This window comes from Bacidia gigantensis, assembly GCF_019456465.1.
Source record: "Bacidia gigantensis strain McMullin 20006 chromosome Unknown contig_74, whole genome shotgun sequence".
Lineage (NCBI taxonomy): Eukaryota > Fungi > Ascomycota > Lecanoromycetes > Lecanorales > Ramalinaceae > Bacidia > Bacidia gigantensis.
This window is the reverse complement of record NW_025408613.1, coordinates 478,577-495,835: the sequence shown is the minus strand read 5'-3', so window position 1 is coordinate 495,835 and position 17,259 is coordinate 478,577. Positions and strand designations below refer to the sequence as shown.

Sequence of the window (17,259 nt, the reverse complement as noted above, 5' to 3'; positions counted from 1 at the left end):
ACTTTTTGCAATGTCGCGGAAGATTAACGCAAGGCCTTGTGATGCTTGTGACAAGTGGTCAGATCTCCGTTGCGATCTCTTCCGGCATAGGTAAGTTATTCACAAAGCCCACTATTTCCGAAGGCTCACGCGCGTGTTCCTAGTATGCATATTCACAACACTACTGTTTCTCTCGGGCTATGTCCTCCAACAACAGACTATCCACTCGCTTCAAGAGGCGATACATCCAAAACTCGCAGCTTCTCCTGTACAGACATTGAATCCGAAGCTAGCGAAACATTTTGGTCGTCCTCCAGGCCACTCATTCTACGATAAGTACCTTACATCAAACCGACCAAAAGGAGGATGGGCCAAGGTCGCATACGTGCAGCTCTTGAGGAGCCACATGCATGTTTGCAACTCGGTAATGATATTCGCAACGTTTGAGAGCCAAGAAAGTATGGCGCAGCGGATTCTGATGTACCCAAAGGAGTGGGATGATATGGATGAAAGCGACAAGGAAGTCGCTACAAGCAAACGCCTGCTCAGAGAGGCTGCCAGCCGCTACAAAGTGATGTTGCAACCCATCAGGCCAATGGCATACACAATTCCGAAGGAAAGTGAACTGCCTCAAGGATTCTCCGATGAAGAGCGTTATCCTCTCTCCAACCTCGTCTCCCTTATAAATTTCAACCGCATAATCTATTTCCAACCCTCTGGCATGGTCTTCGATGCATCACCCCTTGACCTACTCTTTACCCTCCCAATGGAAAGCAATAACTTGCTCGGCCTCACAAGCCCTATCACGTCCTCCGCCGACCGACCTGCAATTCTCCTCATCGAACCCTCCAAGAAACTCTACCAAGAAACGATGGCTGCCCTCCCGGAAGGCACCTTTCAGGATCTTGAGTTCCTTCAATTGTTGCATATTACGCACGCGCCATCCACTGCCAGTGACCCCGATCAGAGGAACCCAGCTATGCTCCTAGCTGAATCATCCTCTCTTCATAGCGTAGATGCCGGCTTCAATGCCACCAAATTCCTGGACACGACAGGTTACGTGCATTTTCAAGATGAAGGGGTGCCAGGACCGGAATATGATCATATGCAAGGGGATTTTGAGAAGGCCGCGCCGAGTAGAAGAGAAGCGAGAAATGCTTGGACGGGAGTGTACGAGAAGTTCAGAGAAGGCAGGATAGATTTCTGTGGCTTGGATTTGGAGCCTATAGTATCGAAAGAGGAGGAGATGGTGCCGAGTGACGAAGTCGAATTACCTGAGAGTAGGATGGTGGATGATAATCCCGAGGAAGAATTTGAGACGGACCAGCAATACGATAGCGACAACGTTGCAACGCAATTGGAATTGACTGGGGACAGCCCGGAGTTTGAATACAAGAAGGACGATCTTCGATGATCTGTATGTATCGTGATACCCAGCAACCTACGTTTCATCGCCCACTACCACCACCTCCGCCTCCGAGCTTTCCCAGCCTCGCCTCAGCAGCTCTAGCTCTTCTCTCCCTCTCCATTCTCATCCTCATCTCGGTGCTCATACCTCTTCCTTCTTCCTCCCTCTTTTCCTCCGCTGTCTTCTTAGCCTCCACGAAACCCTTGCTGCCTTTTCCTCCGGCTTTTCCATCCTGAACGCCCATATACTGCCCTTCATTTCTCAGCCTTTCCTCTTCCGCCTTCCTCCGCTCAGACTCTGCCTTCGCCGCCACCTCCTCTCCTCTCCTTTCCCTTTCCTCCAGATCCGACCTTGACAAGGCAGCTGGAACATGCGCGGCGCCCCAATTCCATTCCTCTTCGCCCAGCTCGTGGCGAGCTACTCGGAACGCGTCGCGCGTAGCCCGCTCACCGGAGAGATCGAAAGGAGTTCTACCGTCGTCGTTTTTGAGTGTAGGATCGGCGCCGGCCTTAGTCAGTAGGGACAGTACAATGGCGGGATTATTTGTGGAAGCGGCAAGGTGGAGAGGCATGGGTGCGTGATGGTTCGCCTGGGCAGAAGGCGGATGGAAGGTATAACTGGAGGAGATGGCGTTGGTGGTCAGGTAGGAAAGGAGAGCGGGAGCTTTAGAACGGCGTATCAAGGCTTGAATCTGTGAGGTGTGGAACAGTGCCTCTTCTTCCTCCTTTGTGGGCTTGGGAGAGGAAGGTTTTGCTGGCGTAGGAGCGGATTTAGAAGAGGCCTGAGACTCGGCTTCTGCTGCGGCGGCAGCAAGGGCTTTTTCGTCGACATGGCTGGTCTTCACGCGGGTAAGCTCGACAAAGGCGCGCATCAACTCTGATTGTGTGGCCCGGCGAGTACTGAAGGGAAAGACTCGATTTCTTGGGTCGTTGTGCCGGAGAACTTGTCCATCGTAAGGCCCGAAGAGAATGTGGCGGTTGGAGCTGCCGGTTGCACGGACGAAGATTAGTTGGGCATTCTCAATCATACTCCTCCATTCGGAGAGGAGGTTGTGTATGTCTTGCCCGAGAGCGATTTCGTTGTACCTTCGGATTGAAGAGCCTGCCGAATGAGCAGCACCTTTGGCGGCATCGTTCGAGGATTGGGCACCTCCCTGCTTTCGGCGCGTTGTATATCGATGGAAGGTCTTGTGAGCTATAACAATTGCTTGTCGCTGTTCGGTGGCCGAACCATGGCCGCTAACCTTGGGAGCGAGGGAAACGATCATGCCTGCGAAATGGCCGCCTCCAATCATACACATGAAGATGGAAGGGCTGGTCATGGTCGAGGGCAATGGAACGCCATCTGAAGAGTCGGCCGGTGGCGATTTTGTAGGGACCGGCCTTAGCTGCTTCAGACGCAGCGCTCCAACCATATCTGGAGATACTTGCTCCTCATTTGTGAATAACGCCCTATAGATTCCTATTGACGTATTTTCTGGCAGGGTAGATGCTGAAAACCACAACAGAGGAGGCTTGCCGGCCCCACGCTTCCTCTTCTTGCCCGTCAAGGCTTCTTCATCGACTTGTACGTTACTGAGCTTGGCATTTCGCTTCAGCAAACTGCTGAGGAGGTCCTCTTTCGGTGGCTCGCCATCATCTGATTCCGATGTAGAGCCAGATCCAGACAAGCTTTCGTCCAGCTCGCCCACCAGCTTTTCAAATTCGTCTTCTGATACTAATTCGCCTCCTCTGACCTTTTGCTTGAGGTTGTAATTGTGCAGATCCGATTTTACGTGGTGTCGTTGTTCCGCAACATACAGGTATTTGACTCGGCATAGCTGACAGGACGCTGACTTGGAATTACTTTCCTCCTCATAGGGCAAAATGGGCGTCGATATATCTCTTGTTTCAGTATCACGAGATTCGAGAGTTTGGATTGGATCGTCAGAAGTTTTCAGCAGTAACGTGGCCAACAAATCGTGTGGTAAGTCAAAAACTAGATATTTGTCAGAATTAACAGAACAACAAATTTCAAGAAAAGCTCCACGCACCATACAGCGGCTTCTTTAATAGTTCTTCGCCGCGATCAGCCATGTCTAATGATGGTTCAAAGGTAACGAATAGTAAAGATTGACGATGCGCCCTTGGTGGAAGTCACTTTTGCATAGTTACTTCATTACATTTCATTGACTCATCCACCGTAAATACGTGTTGAGAAATTTATACGGAGCCCAATTTAATGTCTAATGAATACCGCTCCCTTTCTGTGCAGCTTCGGTTTCCCAGCCCCAATAATGCATCGCTAAATTCGGAAAAGTCTATACAGGTCGGCAATAATTCGCAGGAAAGCTCCCTTTGACTCCCTTGAGGTCACCCTCCCACCACTCGTCTGTGCTGTCAGTCTTTTTGGTGACGCGTATCCTATCGCCGTCTTTAAAAGAAAGGTCACCATCGCCCTCGCCAGGGTAATCGTACATGGCTACCACCCAATCTCCTTGTGATGAAGGAAGCTTCTTTGGTGGTGGGGGCGGAGGTGGCTTCTTCTTCGCCGCTATTGATGCCATCGAAGAGTTCGAAGCCAATCTGTCCCTGCCAAAATAATCTGCTCTTGGACCTGCTGGAGCATGCGCGCCTGAGTCGCCTGGCGACGGACTCGTGACTGCAGAGGAGCTGTAGTTGGGTGTGGCTAACGATAGTGAGGTTTGAGAAGGTACAGAGGATATCCTTGGTCTTGGGTTTCCTTCCCCAGATGGTGGTTCGGAAACTGCACTGATTGCTGGAGACGGAGGCATCGTAGGGTGACCACTTGGTCGTCGTTGGTTGGCAATGCCATTACGGATGTTCATACCGGTCGTGCTTCCATGTTTGTCCTCTATGCGCATCGGCCTATGCACCGCTTTGCCCGTGGCTACACAAGCTATCCCCGTCTCAATCTGATGCTTGACTGGTTTTAGATCAGCGTCCCATGCAGAGATTATCTCAGAGGCGGAGGTTGGAGGAATGCGAAACCCCTCCTCATCGCAGTATTCATGCAATGATGTGTAGTACTGGGCAAGCAATGAGTTCTGGATCATGATCAGAGCTGCTAGGAGATGTGGCAGAATTGAAAAGGCGGCATTGATGATCGGTGGAAGGCCGGACCGTAATCGTTCGTCTGCCACAGCATATTCCTAGTAGGCCAGATTTATGAGTAAAAAGATCTAGATTGCAAGTCATAAGGATTCCGCTTACTTCTTTGGCTTTGATCAGCTCTTGTTCTGCCTTCTCTAGTGAAGCATTGTCTCGCTCTGATCGTTTCGTCTTCTTCCGGTAGTTGTCGACTCTGGTTTGGTATTTCTCGAAATCCAGCTGGTCCAATTAGCTACATACCCGGAAAAGTTTGTCTGCGCTACCTTCCGATCTTCGCGCCTTTTTATGACTTTCTTCAAGGGTTGAATCCATTCTTTGGCGTCCATTGCAGGCTTAACGATTCGTGTGTCCACCGCGCTCACTTCCTCCAGTAGATCCGTACGAAGCTCGTCATAGGTTGTTTGGAGCTTTGCGGTCCTCGCGTCTGTTGCTTCGTCGGTCATGACGGGAACATGACCCTCATATTCCTCGTTTGCCCCAATGATTGGAGCATAGATGCTCTGAAAACCATGAACTAGCCTTTGCTGGGTTCCCAGGATGTCCCTCCAAGAATCTCGCCATGCTTTGGACGCGTCAATAATCTATATGCTGGCCGTAAGCTGAATGGTTCAAGCTTTACGCCCTTAGCAGCAAACAGACCCTCATGAGCATTCTATCCGCATCTTCGAAATCTTTAAGCAGCACTGAAACTTGAGATTCGTCGGCGGTACGGGGCAAGAATTTGCCAAATCGCCGCTGAACCGACTGCATTCTGCAGGTGGGCGCCCGTCTTCATGAGTAATTCTGTAGAATGTGATCCGCTATAAATGAAATCGACGACAATTGACAAAATGTAGTAATTCAATTAATTGAAAATGACAGCCTTCACCTCAGCCAGACGGCCGCGTAGTCGCGCCGCCAGAAGCTTCCCAGCACGCAGATTGCCCCGGCTAAAGCTGCCTAAGAATTTGACCCCTTCCAAGCCCCTTTTGCCCCCTAAGGCACCTTAGTCGCCGCCCCTCCTCCCCCCGCAACAGGTACCCGCACCTGCAAAGAATAATAATACGCTTGGGTCCTCGTCTTCTCATTCTGACTCTCTGCGCGAGAGCCTCTCTCCATTCGCATGAACCTCCAAGGGAAAATTCTCCGCTCCGTGGGTCATGCAGTGATGCAGTGACGGTTTGGAACAAGCTCGACATGTACCGGCTTCAACTGCTCACGGCATTGGTATCGCACGCAATGGACTCGGAACCTTAATGATTTCAACGGTCAAACAGCCTTCTCCATACTTCGACCACCTCGCAGGTCTGCACATCTGCACGTATCGTGCGCAGGCTCCACAATGACGTCCAATCTGCTGGAGAGCTTGGTTGCTTTCCTCCGAAGGCTTCGCTGCACGAGGGGATCGCCACAGATAAAGTCTTTCGACTCTTACATATTTACCATGTGCTGCCGTCGCAAGGAATAGGGAGGGCTTGATCGATTATAAAAAGACATGCGGGCCGCTCCATTGCTCGTATCCTGACGTTTTGAAGTCGACGGTCGACGGGGTGTGACAGGCTCAATGCTCGCCAGCTCATGCCGATCCTGAACTAGGCCGCAATGGAAAACGAGGACCGTTGATCGACTATGCAGCTAAGGCTTGTCTAAGGTGTCTATCTAGAATCTACATCTATACGCAGACCCGTGAAACACGCCCACGGTTGTCAACATGCATAGAGTTTCTGCATCGATTTCTTCCTTCGTCCAAATGCGTCCTACAGTAGCCGGTTTTAAATTTCGGCAGCCGTTATTTCCCCACTAAAACCAATACATTTCATACACTAATATATTTCAGTTTTCGATCAAAATTTCAGCTGAAATTTTTAGATTTTATAGCGATTTGATTAATACAATAGTCCCTCAACTTTGAAGTTTTAAATCTTAGTATATTTAGCGTAAAATACTCTACTACTAAGAGAAATTTAAAATCTCAATTTTTATACTAAAATTAAGCGAGATTTCAATAACTTTAAGTTACTTTAAATTTTTTTTATTTAAAACCTATAATATATATAAAAATCTAGTTGCATAAATTTTCTGGGAATTTTTTATTGCTAAAGATCAAAAGTTAAGGTCCTTAAGAAAAGCTAGGGTTTTGGTGTAAGAAACACGGGTGCCGAAATTTTATCACTTAGTACTGTAACGACGTCGACCCTGCCTAAAACGGATCGTTGCTGCCGCTCAGACTATCCAATCAGCTCCCTCAGTCCAACTTCCCACAGCGCTCCTTACATGGCCAGGAAAAGGTCCATGGCAACTCACATTTGCAGCCGCGTGCTGCTTCCGCTGGGGCAAGCCAGCAAAGAGAGCAACGTGTCGTACTGGCCCAAATGCTTGCACCCACCGAAGTACTCCAGATTTCCGAGTGTTGGCACATGCATTCAGGCGTAGGTCTGAAAATTTCCCTCTGTTCATAGTCCACGTTTAGGGCAGAAGAGAGATACTGCAGCACGTTGATTGACAGATGGCGCTATTTGGCAAGGGACGATAATAGATTAAGCAGCTCGTGTCTGGAGACACGCCAACAGCTTGACTGATGATCCCTAATTTGGCCTTGGCTGGCCGTGGCTATATTCATGCATCTTGCCATTGGGCGGCACTTGCTGCTGTCAACGCCCAGCAGAATGCTCTGACCGCTCAACCGCCAGGGATCCCTCCTGCTGTGAGTTAGCTTTCAATGCTCTGGTCAAATGGCTTCCGAGATGTTGTCATATTTCGAGAGTGTTGTTGAGCTAGGCGCGCTCTATCTGATGTAACGTATTTGCCACTCTCAGAAGTGTTATTCATATATATCCGTCTTAGCGAACTCAACATGTGGGTCTCTATCACGTTCTCTGTATCAAGTTTTTGCATCCTAGCGTCTTTCGTTCTCTTTTGTCCTGGTGATCTGCTTCTTGATTATGTATCTAGTTTTGATCATACAATTGCTTTTGGCAGCAATTAGGACAGCCGCAATCCGCTATGACCCAGAACATATATTGTGGAATCTTAATCAGAACAAGACGGCTACGAGCCCTGTGGATTACTGGGGCCAATGGGATAACCACAGTGAGTCTCGACTGTCCCAGTTTGTGATTGAACCATCTGACAATATCTCAGACTTCACCCCATCTCCAGACAATTGGCGTTTTCCTGTATATACTATCATCCTAGATCGCTTCGTCAACGGAGACCCAAGTAACGACAACACAAATGGCACTGCATGGGAACAGGATCTCTATGGCACTCAACTACGCCATGGAGGTGACATCAAAGGCCTCCAAGACACGCTCGATTACCTCGAAGGAATGGGGGTGAAGGGAATCTATATCGCTGGTAGCCCTTTCATCAACCTCCCTTGGGGCGCGGACGCCTATAGCCCACTAGACCTCACGCTTCTCGACGCTCACTTTGCTACCATTGATGTTTGGAGAGATTGTATCGACGAGATACACAGTCGAGGAATGTATGTAATTCTAGACAACACCATGGCGACTCTGGGCGATTTGATCGGGTTTGAGGGTTCGCTCAACGTGTCCACCCCGCTGAACTATCACGAATACAACGCAATGTGGAAAACCTCGAGACGCTACCATGACTTTACGTTCGATAATTACGAAGTGGATAAATGCGACACCCCTTATCCTCGGTTTTACGATGATTTTGGTGAAGAAGTCAGCATGAACGGCACAGAGCACCTGATTGGCTGCCGTCAAAGTGAGTTTGATCAATATGGTGACATTGCTGCATTCGATGTCTACCCAGAATGGCAACGCCAGCTTTCGAAATTTGCTTCGGTGCAGGATCGATTGCGTGAATGGAAACCATCAGTCCGTGAAAAGATCGAGCTTTTCACTTGCATGCAGATTTCGATGCTGGATATTGATGGCATTCGCATGGACAAAGGCCAGCAGATCACGGTAGATGCTCAAGGCGATTTTGCAGACGCTACCAGACGATGTGCAAAAAGGTTCAATAAGTCGAACTTCTTCATTCCCGGGGAGATTGTATCCGGCAATGCCTTTGGTTCTGTGTATCTAGGACGAGGCAAGACGCCGGAAATGGCAGTCAATGATACCGACAAGGCTATACGACTAACGACAGATGCTGCGAGTGATTCGCTATTCACTCGCGCAAAAGGCAAGAATGCTTTTGACGCAGCTTGTTTTCACTACTCAACATACCGCGCCCTTCTCAGATTTCTCGGCATGGATGGAAATATTGGGGCAAATTCAGAGACCCCCGTCGATTTTGTCGACGCATGGAATGACTTCATAAAAACCAACGATTTTATCAACGCCAATACAGGTAACTTCGATCCTAGGCATATGTTTGGTGCACAGAATCAAGACAACTTCAGATGGCCAACAATCGTCGATGGCACGCAAAAGCAGCTCCTTGGCAATTTTATTACCACTCTACTGCTACCCGGTATTCCTCTTCTTGAATGGGGAGAAGAACAAGCATTTTACGTCCACGATAATACAGCTCCTAATTATGTCTTCGGTAGACAAGCAATGTCGGCGACTACCGCCTGGCAAGACCATGGCTGCTACACTGTTGGCAACAACAAATTTGCCACTTGGCCACCAGGAAATTATTCCAAAGGATGCGAGGACGATTGGAATAGCCTCGATCATCGAGATCCTTCTCATCCCGTGCGAAATCTGATGATGTCAATGTTTGAGATGCGTCGGCGTTTTCCTGTGCTTAATGACGGCTTCAAGCTTCAGACGATCACAAAGCGAACACATCCCATTCTTTTGCCCGGCTCTCTGGGCACAGACACCGAGACCGGCCTCTGGTCGGTACGAAGATCCGGCTGGCCGGATCTGCAAGACTTCACTGATTCCAGCCAGAAGACGCAAGATGTCTGGATACTTTACCACAATGAAGATCATCAGATAAACTACCAGTTCGATTGCACTCACGGTGATACGGGGCTCTTGGCTCCCTTTCCTGGTAACACTAGGGTCAAGAACTTGCTCTATCCATATGAGGAAATCTTGCTCGAGACTACATCATCTAAGCTTACGCTCGACCAAAAGACAAGTGTCGACGGATGTCTATCGAAATACACTATGCCTCCGTGGGGATACAAAGCCTATGTGCCTTTTGAGCAGTGGCTACGGCCATCACCTGTTGTAACGAAGTTCAATCCTGGCCATGATTATCGGATACTGTCAAAAGCTCCGACTTCATCAACACAGACAATCCCTGTCGAATTCTGGTTCTCAGATGAGATGGACTGCGATAGTGTGCTCAATGGCCTGAAATGCGACTCGAATACGGAGACTGGTTTAACAGCAACTTTTGACAAGTCCAACTTTCGGTGCCATTCCGAGGTTGACGACACGGTAAACGTGTCTGAATTTGCTGGCATTGTGACAGGACAAATGCCTGGCTTATGGAAGATTGCTGGGAATTTGGTCAACGTCTCAGATGGAGTGCATACTTTGACTGTTGGTAATGTGACCAACCAAGTCAAAAATGCTTCCACAAATGCAATAAATCACTTCCTTCTTCGCGTAGGGAGCGAACAGAACCCGATGGTATTCCCTCGAAGTGCTAATTACTCGAAAACTCTCCTTTACCGTAATGCAGACGACAGTCTCCATGTTTCGCACACAGCAGCTGGGGCCGATATGTTCAGATACTCTCTCAATTGGGCATCAAGTTGGAGTGAATGGCAGCCATACAAAGGCGGTAACACAACATTAGAGCCTCAACATTGGTCTGGCACTCATCAGCAAGCTTGGTCTGGAGACCACGTTCAAATTGAATACTGGAGCAAAAAAACTGGCGCTCTCGTCATTCAACAGGGTGACCGAGCTGACAGTGACAAGATTCCACGAAGATTTCCTCACATCTTTCTTCACGGCAGGTGGAATCAGTACGGGTATGATTCCGGGCTCAATCATAATATGAAGCAGGATAAAGACGGCCTTTGGAAATTCAACCTAATGACAGATTATCCTTCCGAGTTCCAAGTCAACGTGTGGGGCAGCAATCCTGATGGACAGCCTGATCTTTCAAGAGCTTACGGTGACGTGAATGTTGACGGTGTACTCGACCTTATTTCGCCGGTATCCTTGCTCAAGAATGTCGTCAACATCACGAACCCCCGCCGTCACGGTAGCTTGGGATATCGGATCCACGTTGATGACGCAACCCTCAAATACACTACAATCCCAATTGGATCGGACCGCATTCAAGCTTGCTTGCTCGCTCTGCTAGCTGTACTACCAATCATCACTGGAGTCATTTGCGTCTTGTTGTACCAGCGGAGCTTCTATGATATTAAGTTCAACCGACTCGGCAAAAGGGAGAAAACCCCTTTCCTTCCTATCGCTATGAAAGAAAAGATGCACTTCGATCAATGGGCCAGTCCTGGTGCGTGGGCTATCATGAAGAAAACTCAGCCTGATAGCGCTGCGTCTCCGCCAGCTCAGCCACGGCGGACCGTGCTCATTGCAACGATGGAATACAATATCGAGGACTGGGACATAAAGATCAAGATTGGTGGGCTCGGCGTAATGAGTCAATTGATGGGACAACACCTTGGTCATATCAATCTAATTTGGGTAGTACCGTGCGTCGAGGATATTCAATATCCGGTCGACCAGCAAGCCAGACCCGTTAAATGCATGATCATGGGTAACGAATATACAATCCAGGTTCAGTACCACCACGTTAGGAATATAACATATGTGCTCTTAGATGCTCCTGTCTTTCGCCAACAGACAAAGGCTGAGCCTTACCCAAAACGAATGGACGACATTGATAGCGCGATCTATTATTCGGCATGGAACTACTGCATCGCTGAGATCCTCCAGCGGTTCCCCGTTGATCTGTACCATATCAACGATTATCATGGTGCTGCTGCTCCGTTGCACCTACTGCCAAAAGTAATCCCATGCTGTCTTTCTTTGCACAATGCCGAATTTCAAGGTCTGTGGCCGATGCGGACCTCACTGGAATTTGAGGAGGTGTGTCGGGTCTACAATCTACCAGCAGACATCGTCCGGAGCTACATTCAATTTGGAGGCGTCTTCAATCTGCTCCACGCCGGTGCTAGCTACTTAAGGATGCATCAGAGCGGATATGGCGCCGCAGGTGTTTCTACCAAGTATGGGAAGCGTTCCTTCGCTAGGTATCCCGTTCTTTGGGGCTTGAAGAAAGTCATGGGTCTGCCAAATCCAGATCCGACGGATGTTGAGGCTGTAGCTACGAGCTCAACGAATGCGAATGACGTGGTCGTCGACGAAGTTTTCGAAGCTGGGAGAAGCCAACATAAGCAGCAAGCTCAGAAGTGGGCAGGCCTGAACCAAGATCCAGAAGCAGAGCTGTTCGTCTTTGTTGGTCGTTGGAGCACACAGAAAGGAATCGATTTAGTCGCTGACGTATTTCCTTCTATCTTGGAGCAGCATCCTAAAGCGCAACTAATATGCGTCGGCCCCGTAATCGATCTGTATGGGAGATTTGCAGCTCTCAAACTCGAGAAACTTATGGAACTATATCCACGCCGTGTCTTCTCGAAGCCGGAGTTCACTGCTTTGCCACCCTTTATATTTAGCGGAGCTGAGTTTGCCCTTATTCCCAGCCGGGATGAACCTTTTGGGCTTGTAGCAGTCGAATTTGGTCGGAAAGGTGCCCTTGGTATCGGTGCTAGGGTTGGTGGCTTGGGTAACATGCCTGGGTAGGAAAAGCCTCCCGTTTGTGAAAGCGATTCACTAATCTGTGGATAGGTGGTGGTTCACCGTAGAATCAACGACCAGCAAACACCTAATCAGCCAGTTTAGATCTGCAATAGAATCTGCGCTAGCAACTAAGACAAGCGTACGATCCAAGATGCGAGCAAGCTCAGCAAAGCAACGATTTCCCGTTCCTCAATGGAAAGCAGATCTAGAAATCATACATGATACAGCGATCAAAATGAGCCAAAAACATCCACAAAAGCAGAAAGAATCGACGCCTGCAGCTACCAGACAAGCAACCCCAGTCAGCAGTTTCACTAATCTCGCCGCCCTTTGGCAATCCAGACAAGATAATAACGCAACCCCGGCTTCAGGTATGAGCGAGCAGGGAACGCGCACGCCAAGCCCCTCAGGGGCTGAGATGACTCGGGCACTCTCGCTGGGAAGTCGTCTTGGTCCTGGGCACGAAGCGGATCATCAATCTCGTGGCCGAAAGAAACTCAGCAAGCAACGCCCAGCGTCGAGAGACAGCTCTTTGCCAGCACAAGCGATGAGAAGAGCATTCTTCCTCAGAAGTGGCCGATCAAGCCGAGCTAGTAGTGTTGATCGAAGCACATCCAACGACCTCCAGCCTCCACCGTCGCTGCCTACATTGGTGGCTCCAAGTAACGCTCCTGGGAATCGAGTATCTCGGATCAGTGAAAACATTGCAGAGGATCACGCAGAACATGAAGTCACAGGACAAGACAATCCGAGCCAGCTCGACTTTTCCCAACAACATGTATCAACAGAGAACGGAGCTGAGAGGGATGACCATGATGATAGCGATAGGGAGAGCACTGCCGAAGATAGCCCAACCGATGAGTACATCCTTACATCCGACCAGGTCGCAAACGAACGGGACAAATTCAGGGTTGCCTCTCTACGGAGGCGCCTCGAAGAGAATGCAGGTGAAGGTCCGTCTTCTGTAGGACGTGGAGGCACTACTCCTTCGCCACCTGGCACCCCTCCAGGAGAGAATAGACCAATGATTACTGGCATCAATGAATCACAGGTAATGACAGATGCTGGCTCTGCACCGAAAGAGCCGTATCTATCTCTGGGGACAGTATTACAAGGCAAAAAGGACTTTAAGCTTCAGAATGTTCAGCCTATTTTTGATGATCCTACGGGGCTCTATGCTGAAGTGTTTGAACACAAACTACGCAAGCTCAACGGCAAGAATTCCGAAAATACGCTCTGTATTGAGGAGTACCTAAGAGAAAGCGAGAAGGATTGGTTCAATCGGTACCGAAGCGTGAGGTTGGGTAGATCGCCAGCTTCAAGTCGAGCATCTTCCATCTTCAGGGTTGAATTAGACAGGCCAGACCAACGGAATGTCAGCAATGCAGGTTCGGGCGAAACTCGTTCGGACAATGATTCCGATCAATTCTTTTTGCAAGAGAACTACACGCCTCCAAAAGGTATTAGAAAGTACGCTCTTCGAAGGATAGGAACCTGGCCTCTCTACACTTTCTTCCTTGCCTTTGTGAGTGATTACCAACTCCCCCAGTCTGAATTACCACTAATGAAGCTCAGGGACAAATCATTTCTGCCAACTCCTACCAAATCGTGCTCTTGACCGGCGAAGTTGGCCAATCCGCCGAGAAACTTTATATCGTCGCGACCATCTACCTCGTCTTCTCCATAATCTGGTGGCTCGTCTTTCGTAAGTTTCAATCGAAATGGGTCCTCTCCCTTCCTTTCCTCTTCTACGGCCTTGCCTTCTTCATACTCGGTCTCTCCCCTTACGCAAAGTCTCAAGTCTCTCGCGGCTGGGTTCAAAATATTGCCACAGGCTTCTACGCTGCTGCTTCTTCCTCAGGCGCCTTCTTCTTCTCGCTGAATTTCGGGGCCGAAGGCAGCGTTCCTGTCTCTACCTGGTCCTTCCGCGCCGCCATAATCCAAGGAATCCAACAACTCTACGTCGTGCTCCTTTGGTACTGGGGTTCCCAACTGACGCGCCTCACAATCTCCGGCGTACGGACTCGCAATCTCATAACCTATGGCCCAGGAATGACCGCCATCACGACGCCCATCGCGCTTGTTATGTTCCTCATCGGCACTCTCCTCTACATCGGCTTGCCAGACTACTACCGCCAATCTCCCGGGCACATACCCTCGTTCTACCGTTCCCTCACCCGCCGCAGGATCGTCATGTGGTTCCTCATCGCTGTCATCCTGCAGAACTACTGGCTTTCGGCCCCTTACGGGCGTAATTGGACATACCTCTGGAATTCACAGCACGCTCCGGGCTGGGCGATCGGATGTCTGATCCTCCTCTTCTTCGTTGGCGTCTGGGCCGCCTTCCTCGCCGTCTTCGCCTACCTTAGCAAAACCCATACGTGGATCGTACCTATCTTTGCCGTTGGTCTTGGCGCGCCAAGGTGGTGTCAGATGCTTTGGGGCACGTCCAATATGGGATTGTACATTCCCTGGGCGGGTTCACCTATAGCGCAGGCTATGGTCGGACGGAGTCTTTGGTTGTGGCTGGGGACGCTAGACACTATTCAGGGTGTTGGCATTGGCATGATCTTGCTGCAGACGCTGACAAGATTCCACGTCACGTTTGCTTTGGTGTCGGCGCAGGTCTTGGGGAGTGTAGCAACGATTGTGGCAAGGGCAAGTGCGCCGGATGCGAATGGGCCAGGAAGGGTGTTCCCCAATTTGGCACTCACGTTGGCGGGGTTGAAATATAATGAGTTCTGGATCGGATGTGTTTGTCAGCTTGTTATCTGTGTGGGATTTCTGTGGTGGTTTAGAGGCGAACAGTTGATGAAACCATAATGATGTATGCGGAAAGGAGTAAAGGGAGGATGTAGGACGGCTGAAAGAGTACAATTGACGACGAATTCGACGAGGTGACTTGACTACAAGGGTATATGGGCTATGACAGCCAACAGTAATCAGAAAGGACGATAGATAAGCATGCATCAATATGCGGGAAGCAATAGATTTTGACATTACAATCTACTTACCTTGGTTTTGCGCGATTGCTAATGAGCCCGCTATATGACCTGTTCTTGTATGCGTCGTCCAGCCTGTAAAAAGCCCATACCTTCTTCCTTCAGCTTGAATTTTTGGATCTTACCACTAGCTGTCTTTGGGTAGTTGTCGGTCCAGAAGATATACTTTGGTACTGTCACCTCATTGTCAGAGAGATATCAAGCCACTCATGTACACTCACTTACTAAGATGATTACTCAAGCGCTCTTTTACCCATTCTCTAACTTCTTGTTCCGTAATCAGCACCCCAACTTGCTTGATGATGAAGGCAGCTACGACCTCCCCATACCTCTCATCTGGGAGGCCAATAACACTGACTTCACGTATCTTCGAATGAGCCAACAAACAGTTCTCTACTTCGAGAGGATGCACATTCTCGCCCCCTCGGATAATGATATCCTTAATCCTGCCAGTGATCTTGACGTAACCTTCTTGGTCCATCTCGGCTTCATCACCAGTATGCATCCACAGTTTCCCATCACCATCCGCCGCGAGAACCTCTGCCGTCTGCTCAGCTGCGCCGTAGTATTCCTTCATCACTAAGTAGCCTGACACTGCTAGCTCGCCTCGTTGGCCCACGGGGAGGACCTGAGAGCGTATGGATGGATCGACGACCTTTGCTTCGACATGAGGAAGAAGACGGCCTACGCTATCGATTCGTTTGTCAAGCGGGTCATCTATGGTAGTCATACAGGATACGGGAGAAGTTTCCGTCATGCCATAGCAGATTGTGAGTTCAGTCAGATTCAGAACTTTGTGAAGCTTCCGCATCAGCTCAGCTGGAATGCTTGAACCTGCTGCTATGCCTGTTCGTAAGTACTGAAAGCCCTCGTAGGGGACTGTGCCGTTTTGGAGAAGCTCAAGCTCGGCAAGAAACATGGTTGGGACACCGTAGAGAGCCGTGCACTTCTCTTTTTGCACAGATTTCAAAACTGCTACCGGATCAAAGGCTTCTGAAGGGAAAACGATGCTGGAACCGTGCGTGGCCGTTGCCATATAGCCGAGGATGCAGCCGAAGCAATGAAATAAAGGAGGGGGACAACAGATGATATCTTTCTCTGTGAGAAGCATTCTGTCGCCGATACTAGCGCCATTGTTAAGAATTGACCGGTGGGAGAGACATGCCGCTTTGGGAAGGGACGTTGTGCCGCTTGTGAACTGGATGTTGATGATATCGTGCGGAGCCAATCCAGGTGCAGAGAATGGACGAATCGTATTACTCGAGTGCAGAACATCATCGTAGAGGCTGACAGATCGTACTTTGGACACGTCTACCCGCCCATCAGAGTTGTCGACTAGCACTATTTGTCTCAGAGAGGGTACCACCACTGACTGAACATTTGTCGCTTGGAGATCAAGCAAGATATGTCGGAGGAGAGTAATGTTCTCTCGTGGCTGCTTCCTAGGAAGATGTGTCTCTGCCCCAATGATGAGATGCGAAGCTTGAAGATGTGCTAGAGCTGCAACCACTTGGGGAGCATTGAATCCGGGGTTGAGTGGAACCTGGACGTATCAATTCTGGAGTGGGGTTTCAACATCGTATCGCCTCACAAGTATGGCTCCAATCTTGAATATTGCATAGGTCGCCTCTAGCATCATCAGCATCACCCTTCTATTTGATGCTTTTGAAGCCGTACAGTAGCATACTCTATGTTGTTCCCCAAACTGACTGCTACACGATCACCCTTCTGAACCCCTCTTTCGGACAGTCCAGTCGCGAGGGTGTCACTCTTGCGATGTAGTTCGCCATAAGTCAATCGTGTTCTTTGATGATGTGAGACGACGCTGTATTTGTGATCAGAAAGCTTTCCATCTTCCTCCGATTGAGATGGTCTTACGCTGTCCTATCACCATGTTGACCTACAACGCTCTTGAAATGATCGCCTACAGTTTGCTCGAGCAGGGGCAGCTGTTCAAATTATCAATTACGCAGTCGCTCCAGGAAGGTAGACTATGCATACGTTGGTCGAACCTTGCGTGTGGGATTGCGTGAGGAGAGTTCGACGAGCAACGATTGGGA

The 17,259-nt window shown here is 49.4% G+C and overlaps 6 protein-coding genes across 6 annotated transcripts; 3 read left to right on the top strand and 3 right to left on the bottom strand.

The window, feature by feature from the left end:
• Window positions 1-10: 10 nt before the first annotated feature.
• On the top strand, window positions 11-1,393 carry KY384_000547 (uncharacterized protein; the record flags this gene model as incomplete). The annotated part of the gene is made up of 2 exons (XM_044809083.1): window positions 11-90; window positions 124-1,393. The coding sequence occupies 2 exons, from the start codon at window positions 11-13 to the stop codon at window positions 1,391-1,393; spliced, it is 1,350 nt and encodes a 449-aa protein (XP_044665070.1).
• A 34-nt stretch (window positions 1,394-1,427) lies between these two features.
• KY384_000546 (uncharacterized protein) lies at window positions 1,428-3,462 on the bottom strand (the record flags this gene model as incomplete). Its single annotated transcript, XM_044809082.1, has 2 exons — window positions 1,428-3,364; window positions 3,420-3,462. 2 exons carry the CDS (start codon window positions 3,460-3,462, stop codon window positions 1,428-1,430), a joined length of 1,980 nt encoding a protein of 659 aa, XP_044665069.1.
• A 224-nt stretch (window positions 3,463-3,686) lies between these two features.
• KY384_000545 (uncharacterized protein) lies at window positions 3,687-5,247 on the bottom strand (the record flags this gene model as incomplete). The annotated part of the gene is made up of 4 exons (XM_044809081.1): window positions 3,687-4,538; window positions 4,600-4,716; window positions 4,761-5,078; window positions 5,137-5,247. 4 exons carry the CDS (start codon window positions 5,245-5,247, stop codon window positions 3,687-3,689), a joined length of 1,398 nt encoding a protein of 465 aa, XP_044665068.1.
• Window positions 5,248-7,418: 2,171 nt separating this feature from the next.
• Window positions 7,419-12,200, top strand: KY384_000544 (uncharacterized protein; the record flags this gene model as incomplete). The annotated part of the gene is made up of 2 exons (XM_044809080.1): window positions 7,419-9,305; window positions 9,414-12,200. 2 exons carry the CDS (start codon window positions 7,419-7,421, stop codon window positions 12,198-12,200), a joined length of 4,674 nt encoding a protein of 1,557 aa, XP_044665067.1.
• Window positions 12,201-12,348: 148 nt separating this feature from the next.
• Window positions 12,349-15,020, top strand: KY384_000543 (uncharacterized protein; the record flags this gene model as incomplete). Its single annotated transcript, XM_044809079.1, has 2 exons — window positions 12,349-13,722; window positions 13,773-15,020. The coding sequence occupies 2 exons, from the start codon at window positions 12,349-12,351 to the stop codon at window positions 15,018-15,020; spliced, it is 2,622 nt and encodes an 873-aa protein (XP_044665066.1).
• Window positions 15,021-15,241: 221 nt separating this feature from the next.
• KY384_000542 (uncharacterized protein) lies at window positions 15,242-17,093 on the bottom strand (the record flags this gene model as incomplete). The annotated part of the gene is made up of 4 exons (XM_044809078.1): window positions 15,242-15,372; window positions 15,425-16,742; window positions 16,791-16,828; window positions 17,078-17,093. The coding sequence occupies 4 exons, from the start codon at window positions 17,091-17,093 to the stop codon at window positions 15,242-15,244; spliced, it is 1,503 nt and encodes a 500-aa protein (XP_044665065.1).
• Window positions 17,094-17,259: the final 166 nt, after the last annotated feature.